Genomic DNA, 13,838 nt, shown 5'->3' on the forward strand with positions numbered 1-13,838 from the left:
TTGATTACCTTCAGTCAGCACAGATTTCGTTTGTATCATTCAAAAATGAAAAAAAAAAAAAGCATGGATTTACAGATAGTATGACCTAATTGTAGACTGAACTTCAATGCAGTGTTCTGGTAAATAGTTATCACTGAATTGGGTTTGTGCTGTAAGTGTATTTTATATTGCATGGTGCATTCTGTACCCTAATCAGGCACCAGGTGATAACAGGACAGGTAAAATAAAGTAAATAAAAGAAGAGTTCATATGAGTTGTCATAATGCCCACCTTATTTTCATTAAAGAAGGGCGTGCTGAAATTGTTTTTCTAGAAATTGCTTCAGATACTCCTAAAATTCCCAAGAGCTCCAAGGGAGCAATTATATTTGGAACAGTATTGGAAATTGGGACCAGGAGATTCCTGCTCTGTGCATATTATAATGCCCTGCATCTTGCAGCACTTAGAATTAATATATCCTCTGATTGGGAGTAGACAAGATGGTGTCAGAAAGCAGATACACAGAGTACTGATCTCTGCGAAGGTACAATTCCATTATGGGGACGTGTAATAGTGCGGTTCACACTTACCCGCTGAAGAGCACATTGACCCCAGCTTCTCAGTGTCCTATGCCGTTCCTGTGTGCAGCGCTGCGTATGCTTTGTAGCGCTATAGAAATGCTAAATAGTAGTAGTAGGTACAGTAGCAAATCCAGAGGGTGTGGCGACTACAGAGCTTACTGCCAGCATTTCTGTAATCTCACTGAGCCTGGACCACTGTCAGACTCCTCAGCGGCCTGCCCTAGGTAGCCCTGGAGCAGTCTCATAGCAAGTTGCTGCTGCTCAAGGCTGTTTCAGTGGGGTTTCTGTGATGGTGCCCCTAGATGCCATCCCTGTGTACCAGGAGGGAACTGAGGAAAAAGCTACTGGGGGTGAGTGGGAACTTGAAATGCAACCCAGCAGACTGTTTGAAGCTGGGAAACAGGCTGCTTTAAAGCTAAGAAGGAAGAGGTTACATTAGGAAATCTGTGGTAAGCATTCGACTGTTTGGAATGTTCTGTGGCAAAGTGGACAAGTTTATAAATTATCTACTTTGAGTCTGACTTTAGCTAGAAAGAATGAGGAGTTTAGAGTCCCACAATAAAAAGTTGGAGACCTTGGAGAAAATGATGGGAGAAGCGAAGGACTATCAAGACTATGCTATTAAAGATAAAAATATGGTTCATAAAATCTGGAGATGGTTGAGAACTATAATAGGAGACTGAATTTGTGATTCATCAATTTTATTTTATTTACTACATTTATCTCCCACCTTTATCCAAGGCGGGTAACAATAGTCGCATACGTAGTCTTAAACACATAAATCGCTAAGCATATGAAGCTAAAACATGATCAATAACATGGTCCTGACAAAAAAAAAAAAAAAAAAAAGAGTTAAGTCAGATAAGTCTTCATGTAGTGGCATATTTCCATTTTAACTTGTATAAGTTTCTGAATATGTACACAAAGAATTAAAGAACAAACAAACAAACACACTACTAGACTCTTATAGCCTGACTGGCTGCTTTATACAGAACAAAGAAAGAACAGACAGAAAGAACTCATATAGAGAAACTATAACAGCAGCTCTGACAATGTCAGTTATGGAAGAAAGTGGTCTAATGATAGGGTAATGGGCTGAGCATCAAGGGAGCCAGTGCTCAAATTCTGCTTCTACAACTGGCACTATCTGTGACCTCGTTGTTATGTCTCACGTCCCCACTTACTCCCTGGATTCTATACAGTGTGAATTGCGTACACAAAGGTGGTCATATTCTGGATTTGCGTGTGCAACTTTGTTAACAAGCCAATCAGCACTGATAATTCTCACTTAATAAGCAACTGACACTAACTGGAATCAATTAGAATTTATACGCACAACTGTCTAAGTGTATTCTGTACTATGATGCACCTAAATTCTAAGTCGCGTAACTGAAAAGGGGCATGGCCATGGGCATTTCTAAAATCTATGCTCTGTTATAGAATAAGTCTGATCTGCACATACGCCAAGTTTTACTTAGCGTAACCGGTTGTGACTAAATTTAGTCATACAGATGAATGCTGGGTGTATTCTATAAATTTTAGATATACTTTACAGAATATGCCTAGGCGTATTTTTTCCCATGCAGAATTTTCAGGCGTCATATATAGAAAATAGACTATCTCACAATGCTGTGCTCTTAGCACTGGATAACACTATAAAAATGATAATTATAAGCCTGAACTCTTTAAATCTTGAAGAAAGATGCTGGTATAACGGGCAAAAGAATTCTGCTATTGCTTTAATGATGCCTTGGATTTAAATCTTCCTGGTAGCTTTATTTTATTTTTTTCTACTTTGAATTTAAGGTAGCCCCATTTCCCCACAGTAACAGCTGATTGCATGAAAGGCCAATCCTAATACTTCCCTGCTGCACCACACAGAAGTCTGCAGTAAAGAAAACCTTGTCCAAGTAATCCGTCATGGTCTTACTGTGACTCCATTGCTCCGACTCCCCCTTCTCCACTCTGGCCTGCAATGAGACGATGCCTCGCTCTCCCTGTCTGTTGAGTACCACCCTCCTAGGGCGCGTGTCCCAGCCCTTTATTGGGCCTGCAGTGGGAACTTCCTGGGGACACGTCTGGATGACATCAAGAGTCTGGACATATTTTATGAAAGCCCAGATCCTCTTCCAGTGCCTTTGCAACTCGCTTGCTCCTAAGGTCCTGCCCTGCTTCCAGCATTGGTCTCCGAGGTCCAGCCTTGCCTCCAGTGTTGGTTCCAGAGTTCTAGCCACACTCACCCTCAAGGTCCAGCCTTGACGATCCCAAATTTGCCCTTTGCTTTGGCCTTAGAGGTGACCTGTCTGCCGCAATCAGGGCTACAACTACTCCGAACACAACATGATCAAATTGCTGTAAACTTTCCATTTTAATTTGTTTGTTATCTAATATACAAAGAGTCACTATGGGGTGGAGTCTATAAAGGGCACCCCAATTTGGGTGTGATCCTGAGATGCACATGCAACTGAATTGGGGAATGAGACAATTATCAATAATTGGGAGGTAACCAATTAAGGTTAATTGGCACAAAAAAGTTGTGTGTGCATCTGGCTGCAAGCTACCCTATAAGGCATGGTGCCTAACTCTACTAGCGTGCAACTCAAAAGCAGGCATGGCATAGGCATTCTGAAAAGCTGCATGCAGAATTATAGAATGCGCCTAATTTGGGTGCCAGCATTTACACCGGGACTGAGCAGACAAAAGTCTGGTGCAGGAATCTGTGCAAAGCATGATTCTATAAGGACTTTAGAGCACTATTTACTGAGGGCCAGATGCACTAAACTTAACGAGCAAGTAGTAAACCCTGGCATGCACTAAAGACTTTTTTCCGACGACGGTAGCAGCTAACGAAAATGGAATGCAGATGAGCAAATTGTGTAGAAACCCTATTGTAACAAGATGCACTAACCTTTTCCCAATTGCCTTAATGCTGGAAAATCTAACGAGAGGTCTGTACCTCTCGTTGGGGCTGTGCGGGATTGAAAAACTGCTACAAAAGTAACAAAAAAAAAAATAGTGCTCCGCTTTAAAAAAAAAAAAAAAAAATAGATGTCTATTTTGGCTGTCATCCCCCCCCACCCCAAGACGCCACACCGCTCACCCCCTCTGATGCGGCTCGACAGTGCAGTTGAGGATGCCCATTCAAAAAAAACAAACAAAAAAAAAAAACGTTCATTTTGGCCATCATCCCCCCCCACACACCCCGCAGTGCTTCACTCAGCTGAGAGACCTGGAAGTCCCTGAGCCAATCACAACGTGTTTAGCTGAGCTGAGTGAAGCACTGCCAAAAAAGTCATTTTTATTATTGCCAGGGGGGGGGGGGGGGGGGGGGGGGGCCAAAATGGACTTTTTTTTGGATGGGCGTCCTCAACTGCACTGTCCTCTGGATCGAGCCGCATCGGAGGGTGTGAGCAGCGCAGCGTCTTCGGGTGGCACAGGGCGGTGTATTTGGCATGCGCAGAGCAGCCAGCAGAACGCTTGGCTGCTCTGAGCATGCTCGACCAGCCGACTGTTTAACGATGGAATAGAGAATGCAAGTGAGCTACAACGAGCAGCTCATTTGCATTCCCTTTCCTTAATGCATGCTCGTTCCTTACCGATTCGCTAAGGGAAGGGCTCTAACGATTGTTTAGTGCATCTGGCCCTGAATCCAGTTCCATATGCGTCTGTTGATTGAATCTCCTATATTTCTTTCATGTCCCCCTGTGGTGCTACCCTTCAAGCACACAAACCAAAGCAAAGGACTGACAGGCCTCTCTGCTGCTGCATCATGGCTAGAAGCAAATGTTTACTGTTCCTATTTCACTGCCCATTTACATCCATTAATGGAGCAGTCTTATTAGTAACAAGCCTTTATCTGCCTTTGGGTTCCAAGCTAGTCATTCAGACAGTTCTCCTACCTCAAAACATACAGGAGTTGATATTCAAAGCCAGAAATGGCTCCTGGCCAGTTAATTGCCTGTTTGGGACTAACTACTAATTGTCAGCAGCACTTAACTGGTTTGTGTCGCTGAAAATAACCAGCTAGTGCCGAACTGAAAGCAGTCTATTTTGGGGGCGTTCCGGGGGTAAAGTCATCATTTCGTCAGTTAAGTGCCGATATTCAGTACTTAACCAGTCAGGTTAGCTGCATAAAAATAGGACCACATAAACGTCAGTCCTACCTTTAATGCGATAACTCATAGCTGGTACTGGAAACCTGAAAATTCAATACCAGTGCCCAGACATGGTCTAACACTGACTTTCCAGGTTTAACGCCAACGACTGAATATCAGACCCTCAGTTTCTAAACAGAATGCTGGGTAGTGGCTCCCTTTGTTTTCTCAGTGCTATAAGAAGCACCTAATAACCCCCATCCATCTTGCCTGCTGCTATCGTATGCTCTGTGTTAAAATCCCTTCAGGGTAAGGGCCTTTTTGTATTTTATTGTTTTTCGTTTTAGTGTGGTATATATTGACAATTTTCTAAATATGAAAACAAAATTGGTAGAAAAATAACCTGTGGGATGGAAGCAGTAAAATAAACTTCTTATGGGGCAGCACGTACTTGGTTTTTGCGTGGGTTCATGCTGTGCTAGCTGGTTGTCTTTCAGCATACGCAGGAGGGTAGTTTTGCCTGCATTGTCCAAGCCCAGGAACACTAGTTTGCCACACTTCCTGTACAATCCTGTAAGAAAGAAGGGTTATCAGATATATTGTAACCTGGGTAAAGCAATGATTTCTTCTAAAGACTGCTGCAATCATTATGTTATTGACAATAGAAGACTCGGGTGAGGTCAAGTAATTAGGTACGAGCGAGAGATGCAACACATTCAATGGCACAAGGATTGTATTTGCATGTGCTCATCTTGAGGAATAAGCAACAATAACTCAGATTTTTAAATAAATAAATAACTCTGTTTGAAGGAACAATTTCTATTCTGCCTACATCTAAGCGGATCACAAAACATGTGTAATAAAATCCTAACAAATAAAAGCTTGTCAAACAAATCAGATAGACAAATGCTCTTCAAATCACAAATCAGACAAAAGTATCAGTCCCATGCTTTTACAAACAGATGTGTCTTCAACTGTTTGCAAAACTGACCCATGCTGCTGCATATCTCACAATATGTAGCTTATTTGCGAGAAGCATCAAATTTTCCGATTGCCAAGTCCTTAAAGGATGATACATATGAATTGCCTCTTTAAAATACCATGGAACACAGTCAGAATACAGTATTCGACGGATCAAACATGCAGTCTTATATTGCACTCGACACTGTGTGGGTAGCCAAGTATCAGAGACATGTTCAAACTGAGATGTACCAGCTAGCAATCGGGCTGCAGCATTTTGGATCACCTGCAATGCCTGCATCCTAGATTTAGCAATACCCAGATACAGCACATTGCAGAAATCAATTCAGGAAACCATTAAACTCTGGACCACTGACCCAAGAATCACACTTTAATAGCATTGGTTTTAATCTCAACAATAAACAAAGCTGAAAACAAAACACAGAACTACATTTAAATAACTGGTCCTGAATAGACAATTGTTGGTCAAAAATCACACCCAACACTCACATCTCATCCTTCACTGAAAACTCAAATAAACACCAATTCAGATTTATTGAGATTTAAGGCTAATCTATTCGAACATATCCATCTCCCAACAGCTGTCATACACCGATTCAATTTGTCATGCGGACCAACCAAATTCCCTTGCACAGGGGTGGGGGGGAATTTGAACGCTTCCCAAACTTTTAGGAACATTGAAGTTGTGTGCTTTGTGTCTCCTCACAATGCTAGAAGCAGCACTCAGTGGCTTAAGATCTACCTGCCTCAGGCCACAAATGCAGTCTTTGGAAGAAAGGGTGGAAACAACCTGCATTGCTCTGTGCAAGAGGAGGCTGTTACCTGTCACAACCGGTTATGGGAGCAGTTCGAGCTGCCAATTTGGGAAGGGGCAGGGAGGAGTACTGGGAAAAAAAATACTAGACATACGTTTGAAACCACATAGGAAACGTCAATGACATATTTCATGTTGTTGGGAAATGAAAATAAGCATGAAAACCCCCCAAATATTGTGTGTTTTCTATGCTGTCAATAGTGCGCATTGTCTTTAAAAAAAAAAAAAAAAAAAAAAGTTAATTACGTCATCACGTGAACTAATGTTTAAGAAAAACACTAAAAAAAAAAAAAAACCCTTCTGGCTGCACATGCCTAAAAAATACTAGTCGGCACATGATGCTCCGATCCCCCTTTTAATGCATGCCCGATTCTTAAAACATAGGCATTTCATTTTTGTCCTTATGGGGGGAACCTTCCCAAGCAAATCAGACAAAACAGGGCATAAACAAAAAGACTGTGGCCAGTGCACAGATGGCTGTTAGTAGAGTGAAAATAAAGAAAAAGGTTAAGTTACATGAACACAAAAAGTCCTTTTTACTAAGCTGCATTAGATGTTAATGCACACCTAATGCAGCAAAAATGGATTAACAAAGGACGTGCTAAGGTGTCACGCATTAGTTTTTGCATGTGCTAAATATTGTTTTGTACTTTTTGTGTGTTGGGGGGTGGGGGTGGGGGGTCAGGGGCAGAGATCAGGCGTCCCTGTGCTAAACAGCACATCTACATTATTATGCAGTAACTGGTTAGTGCACAGATAACGCAGGAGCCCTTAACTGCTCCTGTGGTAAATTTTTAAAAATGGCCACATGTGACCTTCAGGAGGAATATGGTTTCCCAGGCACCCATACATTCCAATACTGCGAACTGTGAAACTATATATCCTGCGGTAGGCATTTTTGTGTGTGTGTTGGGGGGGGGGGGGGGGGGGGGGGGAAGCTTAGCTTAACGGAGACCTTGTTGGAAAGCTATGGGGATGGGGGAGGGGTAATATTTCTCACATTTATCAGACTCTTCTACAGTAAACCTGTTCAGCATTATCTTTTGAATTGGAAGCAAGACCTTGGGACCACTTATGAGTATCAGCATTGGGAGCAAAGTTTTAAACATTTGCTTAAAGTGTCCATTGCCAGTAGTTTGATAGAAAATGGCTATATAATACTGTACCACTAGTATTATACCCCCCACCAACCATATTATAAAACCAGGGCTCAGAACTGTGCTGGAGAGCCTATGGTACTGTGGGCGATATACTTCATATAGGGGGGACTTGCCCATGGGCACAGCAGTACTGGATCATGGTTTTTACAATTTGTTCAAACTTTAACCGATGTATTCTATCTGGTCAAGGTGGAACATTGCTTGTTGCACTTAAGTCCTATGGGGTCAAACCAGCAGTTCATCGGCTTGTGACCCACGTGTTGGTTGCAGGGAAATTGGCACTAGCAGCTGCTTGGAAGTAGCCTACCTTGCCGGGACTGCCTATCATTTTGCAGAAACTGGACTATCGCCATCAGATGTCCAAATTAATGGGCTGGGAGGGGATCTGTGACCACTGAGAGAATGTGTGTGCGCGCGCGTTTCAATATTGCAGAAAAACGTTTAATCTTTTGGTGCCACCCATGTCCTGCCCAAAACATGCCCCCTTAAAATTTCAACGAGCTGTGGAGCAAAACACTTAAAATCAGGGTGTCGAAAATTACAACTTGGATGTTTAAAACATCCTTCTGCCACTATGATGACGTTTTTCTGACTTTTTGTTTTGAAAATGTGCCTCTATTTGTCCAGAAAAGGGCTTGCAGATGAACTCTGGGTGCAGTATCTTGTCAAGAGAAGGAGAGGAAACAAGTAATGAACCAGGCTCAGAAGAAAAACCATTACACCTTGGTGGGCTAGCTGGGCAAATGCTGGTACAGTGCATTGTAAAACACATGGCAGCTTATTATATTACAAAACGAACAGTCTTACGAACCATTCCAAGAAAGCTATAGCTGGAATCCAACAATATGCTGTAGAGAAATTTATCTGCAGATATTCAGGGATAATATGAAGACACTTCTTCCAGCATGGAAGCCACACTCCCTTGTTCCAGTCTTTAACAGTTTATTGCTGACAACACAAAAAAGTTCACAAGCAAATTACAGCAAAATTTCAAGCCAGCTGGTAGTACTATGCTTAAGGAAGGGCTTGAGAAACCCTTCAAAGGGGCATATAAGCTTTTAAAAACAAGCTTTTTTGCTCTTATTTTTAAGCTGTGAGTCCTCCTACCCAGGATATCAGCATAATACGAGACTAACGGAAGATGTGGAATATAGCCCTGACCCTAACAAATAACATTGCTGAAAAACACAATGTAGCACAAGTTTAAGGTATTACATTCTCAGTGTGAAGCATTTCGACTAGCTCATATCAGCGAGTCTGAGCCATTGCTACAACATCTTCAATGAAACACTGATCACATTATTAAAAATCCAGATGCAAGCAGGTGTGCGTATCTTACCTAGAAACTGTAGCACACTGCTGAAGCTATTATAGATCCACTCAACGAGGAAAGACATTTTTTGTGGTTCAATTACCTAAAAGACAAAAAGGCCTGCATCAGCAGACATTTCAAACGTGTGAGCATTTACCTGAAAAAAAAGCAAAAACAACTCATTTGATCCAAATTTAAAAAACTCCTACCACAAATGTTACTGATCAAAGCAATAACATTATGTCTGTGTTCTATTATATTCACATGTCTACCTCTGTCAGACAGTCAGCTGGGAATCAGAATTTCAAAAGGAGGGGAGATGTGGGGGAGAAGAGAGGAAGAGATTACTAGAAAGCTGTTAGACAGGGCTACTTGGCCCAGTGTCACATCCTCCTTGCACACACATGACTTAAAAAAAAAAAAAAAAAAAAAGGATTATGAGGTAAATTTGGCCTATAAATGAAATAAATCCCTTCCTTCACAGAGGTTTTTACTGCTAGCATGTACTTACTGCACATTTAAAGGGCTTACTGCAGAATACACTCAGGCTTGCAACTGCTGCGGTAAAAAAATAGGGATCCATTTTCCTAGCGCTGGAAATGGCACGTGCTGGTGGTGGAACTATGTTGGGCGGGTGGTAGTTCCCGATTGCCACATGTCAGATGTTATAGACCTGCCCACTAGGAACGCAAAAAGATCAGCATGCTCATTCCTCAATCTCCACTACCCCAACTTCAAAGGATTAAAATATAAATCCATATACGCAACTAGTTTCTCCTACATCTGCACGCAACTATGGAACGCACTACCGAAGGCCATTAAAACAACGCAAGATTTAACTATCTTCCGAAGGCTTCTGAAAACTGATCTATTCAAGAAGGCATACCAATAATATTCATCCTCAATACATAATAATAAAGACTACACATGAACTAGAACAAAACGAACTCTTAACACTTGACTGACTGACCTCTTTCACTTTAACCCTTATGCTGAATATAGTGTCATTTTAACCCTTATGTTGAATAACTTCTCTACAGTCGATGACCCAATGTATGTTACATTCCTATTTATCACACAGAAATTAATATGCACTACCACAATGTATTCCTCTCTACCACGTATGCATGCACCTTAATGCAGCGACTTTTGTATTCTGTGACCCGGAAATGGCAATCGCCATTACGGCAAATGTAAGCCACATTGAGCCTGCGAATTGGTGGGAAAATGTGGGATACAAATGTTAATAATAATAATAATGGCAAGCCCTTTGTGGGTTTACCACAAAAGAGCTCCCTAGGTTGCTAAATTTTACAACAACCCCATCTTTCACCAGAAATTTTGTTTTGCAATTAATTAGCTTAAACAAGTACTGCAAATGGTAGAAGTGGATAGTATATTGTTCTCTAAATTGTATTATCTCTGATTCTATTAATGACAGTGCAAGGAGAGCAAGCTCAGAATGATCCTATTCAGACTCCATTTATTGAAACCTCTCAGTATGTCATTTCCTCTAGGGTTACTTTGCTTGATACTTTTGCCTCAGAAGGAAAAACACAAACTCTCAGTGTTAAAAGCTTATTTTCTTAAGAGACTTACCCCCCTGTTTACAAACTCGCACTAGTGGGTTCTGTGCAGCAATGCGAACACAGCCCATTCAAAGTGGGGGGTGGGGGGGGTTACAATATTGTGGTCAGAAAATAACTTTTTCCAGATGTATCTAGAGCAACTCAACTGAGAAGGCAATTTCTTCAGCTAAAACCTAGAATTTTAGCTATTAGAGATACATCTTTTCTATATTTCCTTGTACACGTTTAATTTCTTATCTGCAGGTTGATTATGTATGTAATGATTCTTCTCAGAAGCTTTCCTTATGACTAAATAATGTATTCTTTAATGCATGGAGGTGAGGGGGGGGGGGGGAATAGAATGATATTATACTATATTTAACCCTATATATATATATATTGGGGGGGGGGGGTTCTCTAACTCCACATATATAGGTCAGTGACCCATAATGTGGCATATTTTTAGTTTTTTCCTCCCATTTTTGATGGATTTGTTTCATTAATGATGAATCTTTTTTGTACATTTACAAAATTCTAACAATAAAAAAATGTCCGCTGCATATGCCCAACAAATATTTCTATAATTTATAAGACAAACTAAAACAGTCCATTCATTACATTTTTTTTCAGCATTTGGGTGCCAATAAATTAGTCCCATGTCCCATTTCTACCCTGTACCAGTTTCAGCACACACTATTATTTGTTAAAAAAGATTATTCATGGTAGCCTGCCAAAAATATAGTTGAAAGCAAAGCAAGCACCCAGATGCCCCTTTAATAAGAACGATGCAACTTTCAAGCTTCTAAAGTGGGATATAAATGTAAGAAATAAAAAATAAATAAAATTTTATACCACACCTCTCTACTAAAGCCTGGAATGAAACAGGCTAATAATGCATGTTTTTTTTTTACTCTCTTTATTTCCATATACTCTCCTGTCTGCTGTGAAGGACTGAACATTTGCACTACAGTCTATCCACTGCAAAACTATAAACCGATCTCTTTATATAGTCAGCATACCATTTTTTTTTACCTGTAATTGAAACTGATTAACAAGGATGCTTTTGTAAGCAAGATATGTCCTCATATCTGCTTCTAAAATGCATTACACTGTAGAAACTTGTTGTGGAACAAAATGAAAACAGCAGGTTAGCAGTGCAAACTGAACTAGCCGCTCTGCGTTTCCTAGCCCACTCTTCCATGGAGATTGACCAAGTGCTAGATCGCTGAACCACAGCATCAACTCTAGACTCCAAGCACTGTCTTGAATTTGGATCAATACTTTACCATACTGGAGACTTTCTCTCGAGTAGTCACATTTCGTGTAACCTGTCTGTCACTCCCAGCTTTGCTGCGTGTATTCTGTAACCCTTCTTACTCCTCCACCTTTTGCTCGTCAAAGTTCTCCAACTCGACCCCTGTTTTTATTTATTTATTGCATTTGTATCCCACATTTCCCCACCTTTTTGCAGGCTCAATGTGGCTTACAATACATCATGAATAGTGGAAGTATATAAGAAAATATACATTTAGTATAACAGAAGGATCTTGGGTAGCATAGTAATGATAAAACATGATAGTAAATTTAACAAGCAAATGTTGTAGGCAAGGTAATAATAATAATAAAAATGTTCTATTACACAGTCCTAATTTCTCGCTTGTTATCTCTATCCTAACCTCACTGTGCTCCCCCTATCTCTTCGTTTGTAAGTCTATTTTCATACCTTCTTCATCTTCCAGTGTTCTCCTCCCTCCGACCCCCTAAACTCAGTGCCACTTACTGTTCGTCTCTCTGCCCACTAACTTAACTTACGCTCTTTTTCTCCCATTTTCAATATTTCCTCCTCACCTCTCTTCAGCACCGTCCTCTTAGGTTTAGATCGATCCCGAGCCCAACGCCGATACCTTCTCTTCGAGGCCGCCACACACCGTCCTGTCCCGAATACCAACACCACTTTCTCTCCAAAACAGATTACCAGAGCCCCTTTCATTTAAAAAGCAAACACCGGAAATACGTACTAGATTCCATCATAACAGGCAACGGTCGAAACGCCTTCAACACCACTACTGGGCTTGCGCAGTTACTTTCACGCATGCGTGTTGCGCAAAGTGAACGAAGTCTTTGACAGCTAAAGCTCAGTAACGTCAACAGTATCGTCGTACTCTAAGTTCACGTGTATATAAAGTTACCAGTGGACGATGCTGCTGGTAGGAGACACGCGGGAAGCCGGGTCACGTGGTGTAGTGCTGGCTTGAAGTGGGTTACAGAGCGCAGGTGCTTTTACTGCTTGCTCTATGACAAGGAAGTTCTCCAAAGACAAGCAGGCTGATATTCTCACAAGTGGGTGACGCCACGTCGGCCCCGGAGGATTTTAAAGCAAAATCTCAAAATCTCTTTATGGCGTTCCGTCGCGCGAGCGATCGTACTGCGCATGTGCGCACACCTATTCCCGCTCGCCGAGCGGACACGCCCCTCAGTTTTTCTTTTTCCGCGTCTGAGGAGACACGGAGTTCGTTAGGGCTTCGTGTTTTCTTCAGGTCTTCGGAGTAAATCTCTTTTTTATTTTTATTTTTTTATTTTTTTTTTTCAAATAGTCCGGTTAGGATACATTCTCAATCTGGAATCAAACCCTCCACATTGTTCATTGGAAGTTTAATCCTTTAGCTTCCATCAACAGTGAGTACTTGCAGAGGAACACTCTGCCTTTCTCAGTACCAATGCAGTCGAGCCTGTTCCACAAGGGTAAGAAGGATTGAGTTTCTATCCCAGGTCCTTCCTTGTGGGTTCCGTCCCATCATAGACATAAGGGGCCTCAACAGATTTCGTTCAGGATGATTTCCCTGGGCATCCTTCTTCCCATACTTCAGGAAAACGAATGGTTATGCTCTCTGGGCTTACAAGATACTTCTACTCACTTTGTGTCCAGAGTATGTTTTTCCTAGTGCCTAGCTGTTGTTGCAGCGTATCTTCATGGACTGGGAGTGCAAGTGTTCCCTTAACACGTTGATTGCCCGTCTCAACAGATTACAGCACAGTAATATTGAGACTTCTAGACACATGGCTTCCACAGTTCACGTCACTCCCTTGACACTTTTGCACATCTAGAGGATGTAACCCAACTGTTCGCCAGTCTTCGGAATTCCCCTCAGAGGTGGTTAATTCTCTCCATTTTGATTCTCAGGTGTCCAGTCCACCTTACTCAGTCAACAGCTGCTGACGAAGGTTGCATCCCTCCTGGCTATCCAACCTAATTATTTTAATCAACCACACAATCGGATTGTGATGTACTCGATAACAAAGGAGTACTGGATCTTGTCCTCTGCGTCAAGATGCCATGCAGATGTAGCGG

General features: G+C 41.6%; 1 protein-coding gene across 2 annotated transcripts in view; it reads right to left on the reverse strand.

Annotated features, from left to right (window-relative positions):
• Positions 1–12,471, reverse strand: part of SAR1A (secretion associated Ras related GTPase 1A) — a 34,633-nt gene extending 22,162 nt beyond the window's left edge. Inside the window, exons 1-3 of one of the 2 annotated variants that reach the window (XM_030203500.1) lie at positions 12,338–12,471; positions 8,949–9,024; positions 5,106–5,225 (exon numbers count right to left, since the gene is read on the reverse strand). In XM_030203500.1, the coding sequence (XP_030059360.1) occupies positions 5,106–5,225; positions 8,949–9,006 (178 nt within the window). In that variant the 5' untranslated portion in view covers positions 9,007–9,024; positions 12,338–12,471. Of the gene's footprint in view, positions 1–5,105; positions 5,226–8,948; positions 9,025–11,775; positions 11,887–12,337 lie in introns of those variants that run through there. The other variant, XM_030203499.1, reaches the window with a different exon arrangement.
• Between the last annotated feature and the right edge of the window lie 1,367 nt (positions 12,472–13,838).

Source organism: Microcaecilia unicolor, chromosome 5, assembly GCF_901765095.1.
Source record: "Microcaecilia unicolor chromosome 5, aMicUni1.1, whole genome shotgun sequence".
Taxonomy (NCBI): Eukaryota; Metazoa; Chordata; class Amphibia; order Gymnophiona; family Siphonopidae; genus Microcaecilia; species Microcaecilia unicolor.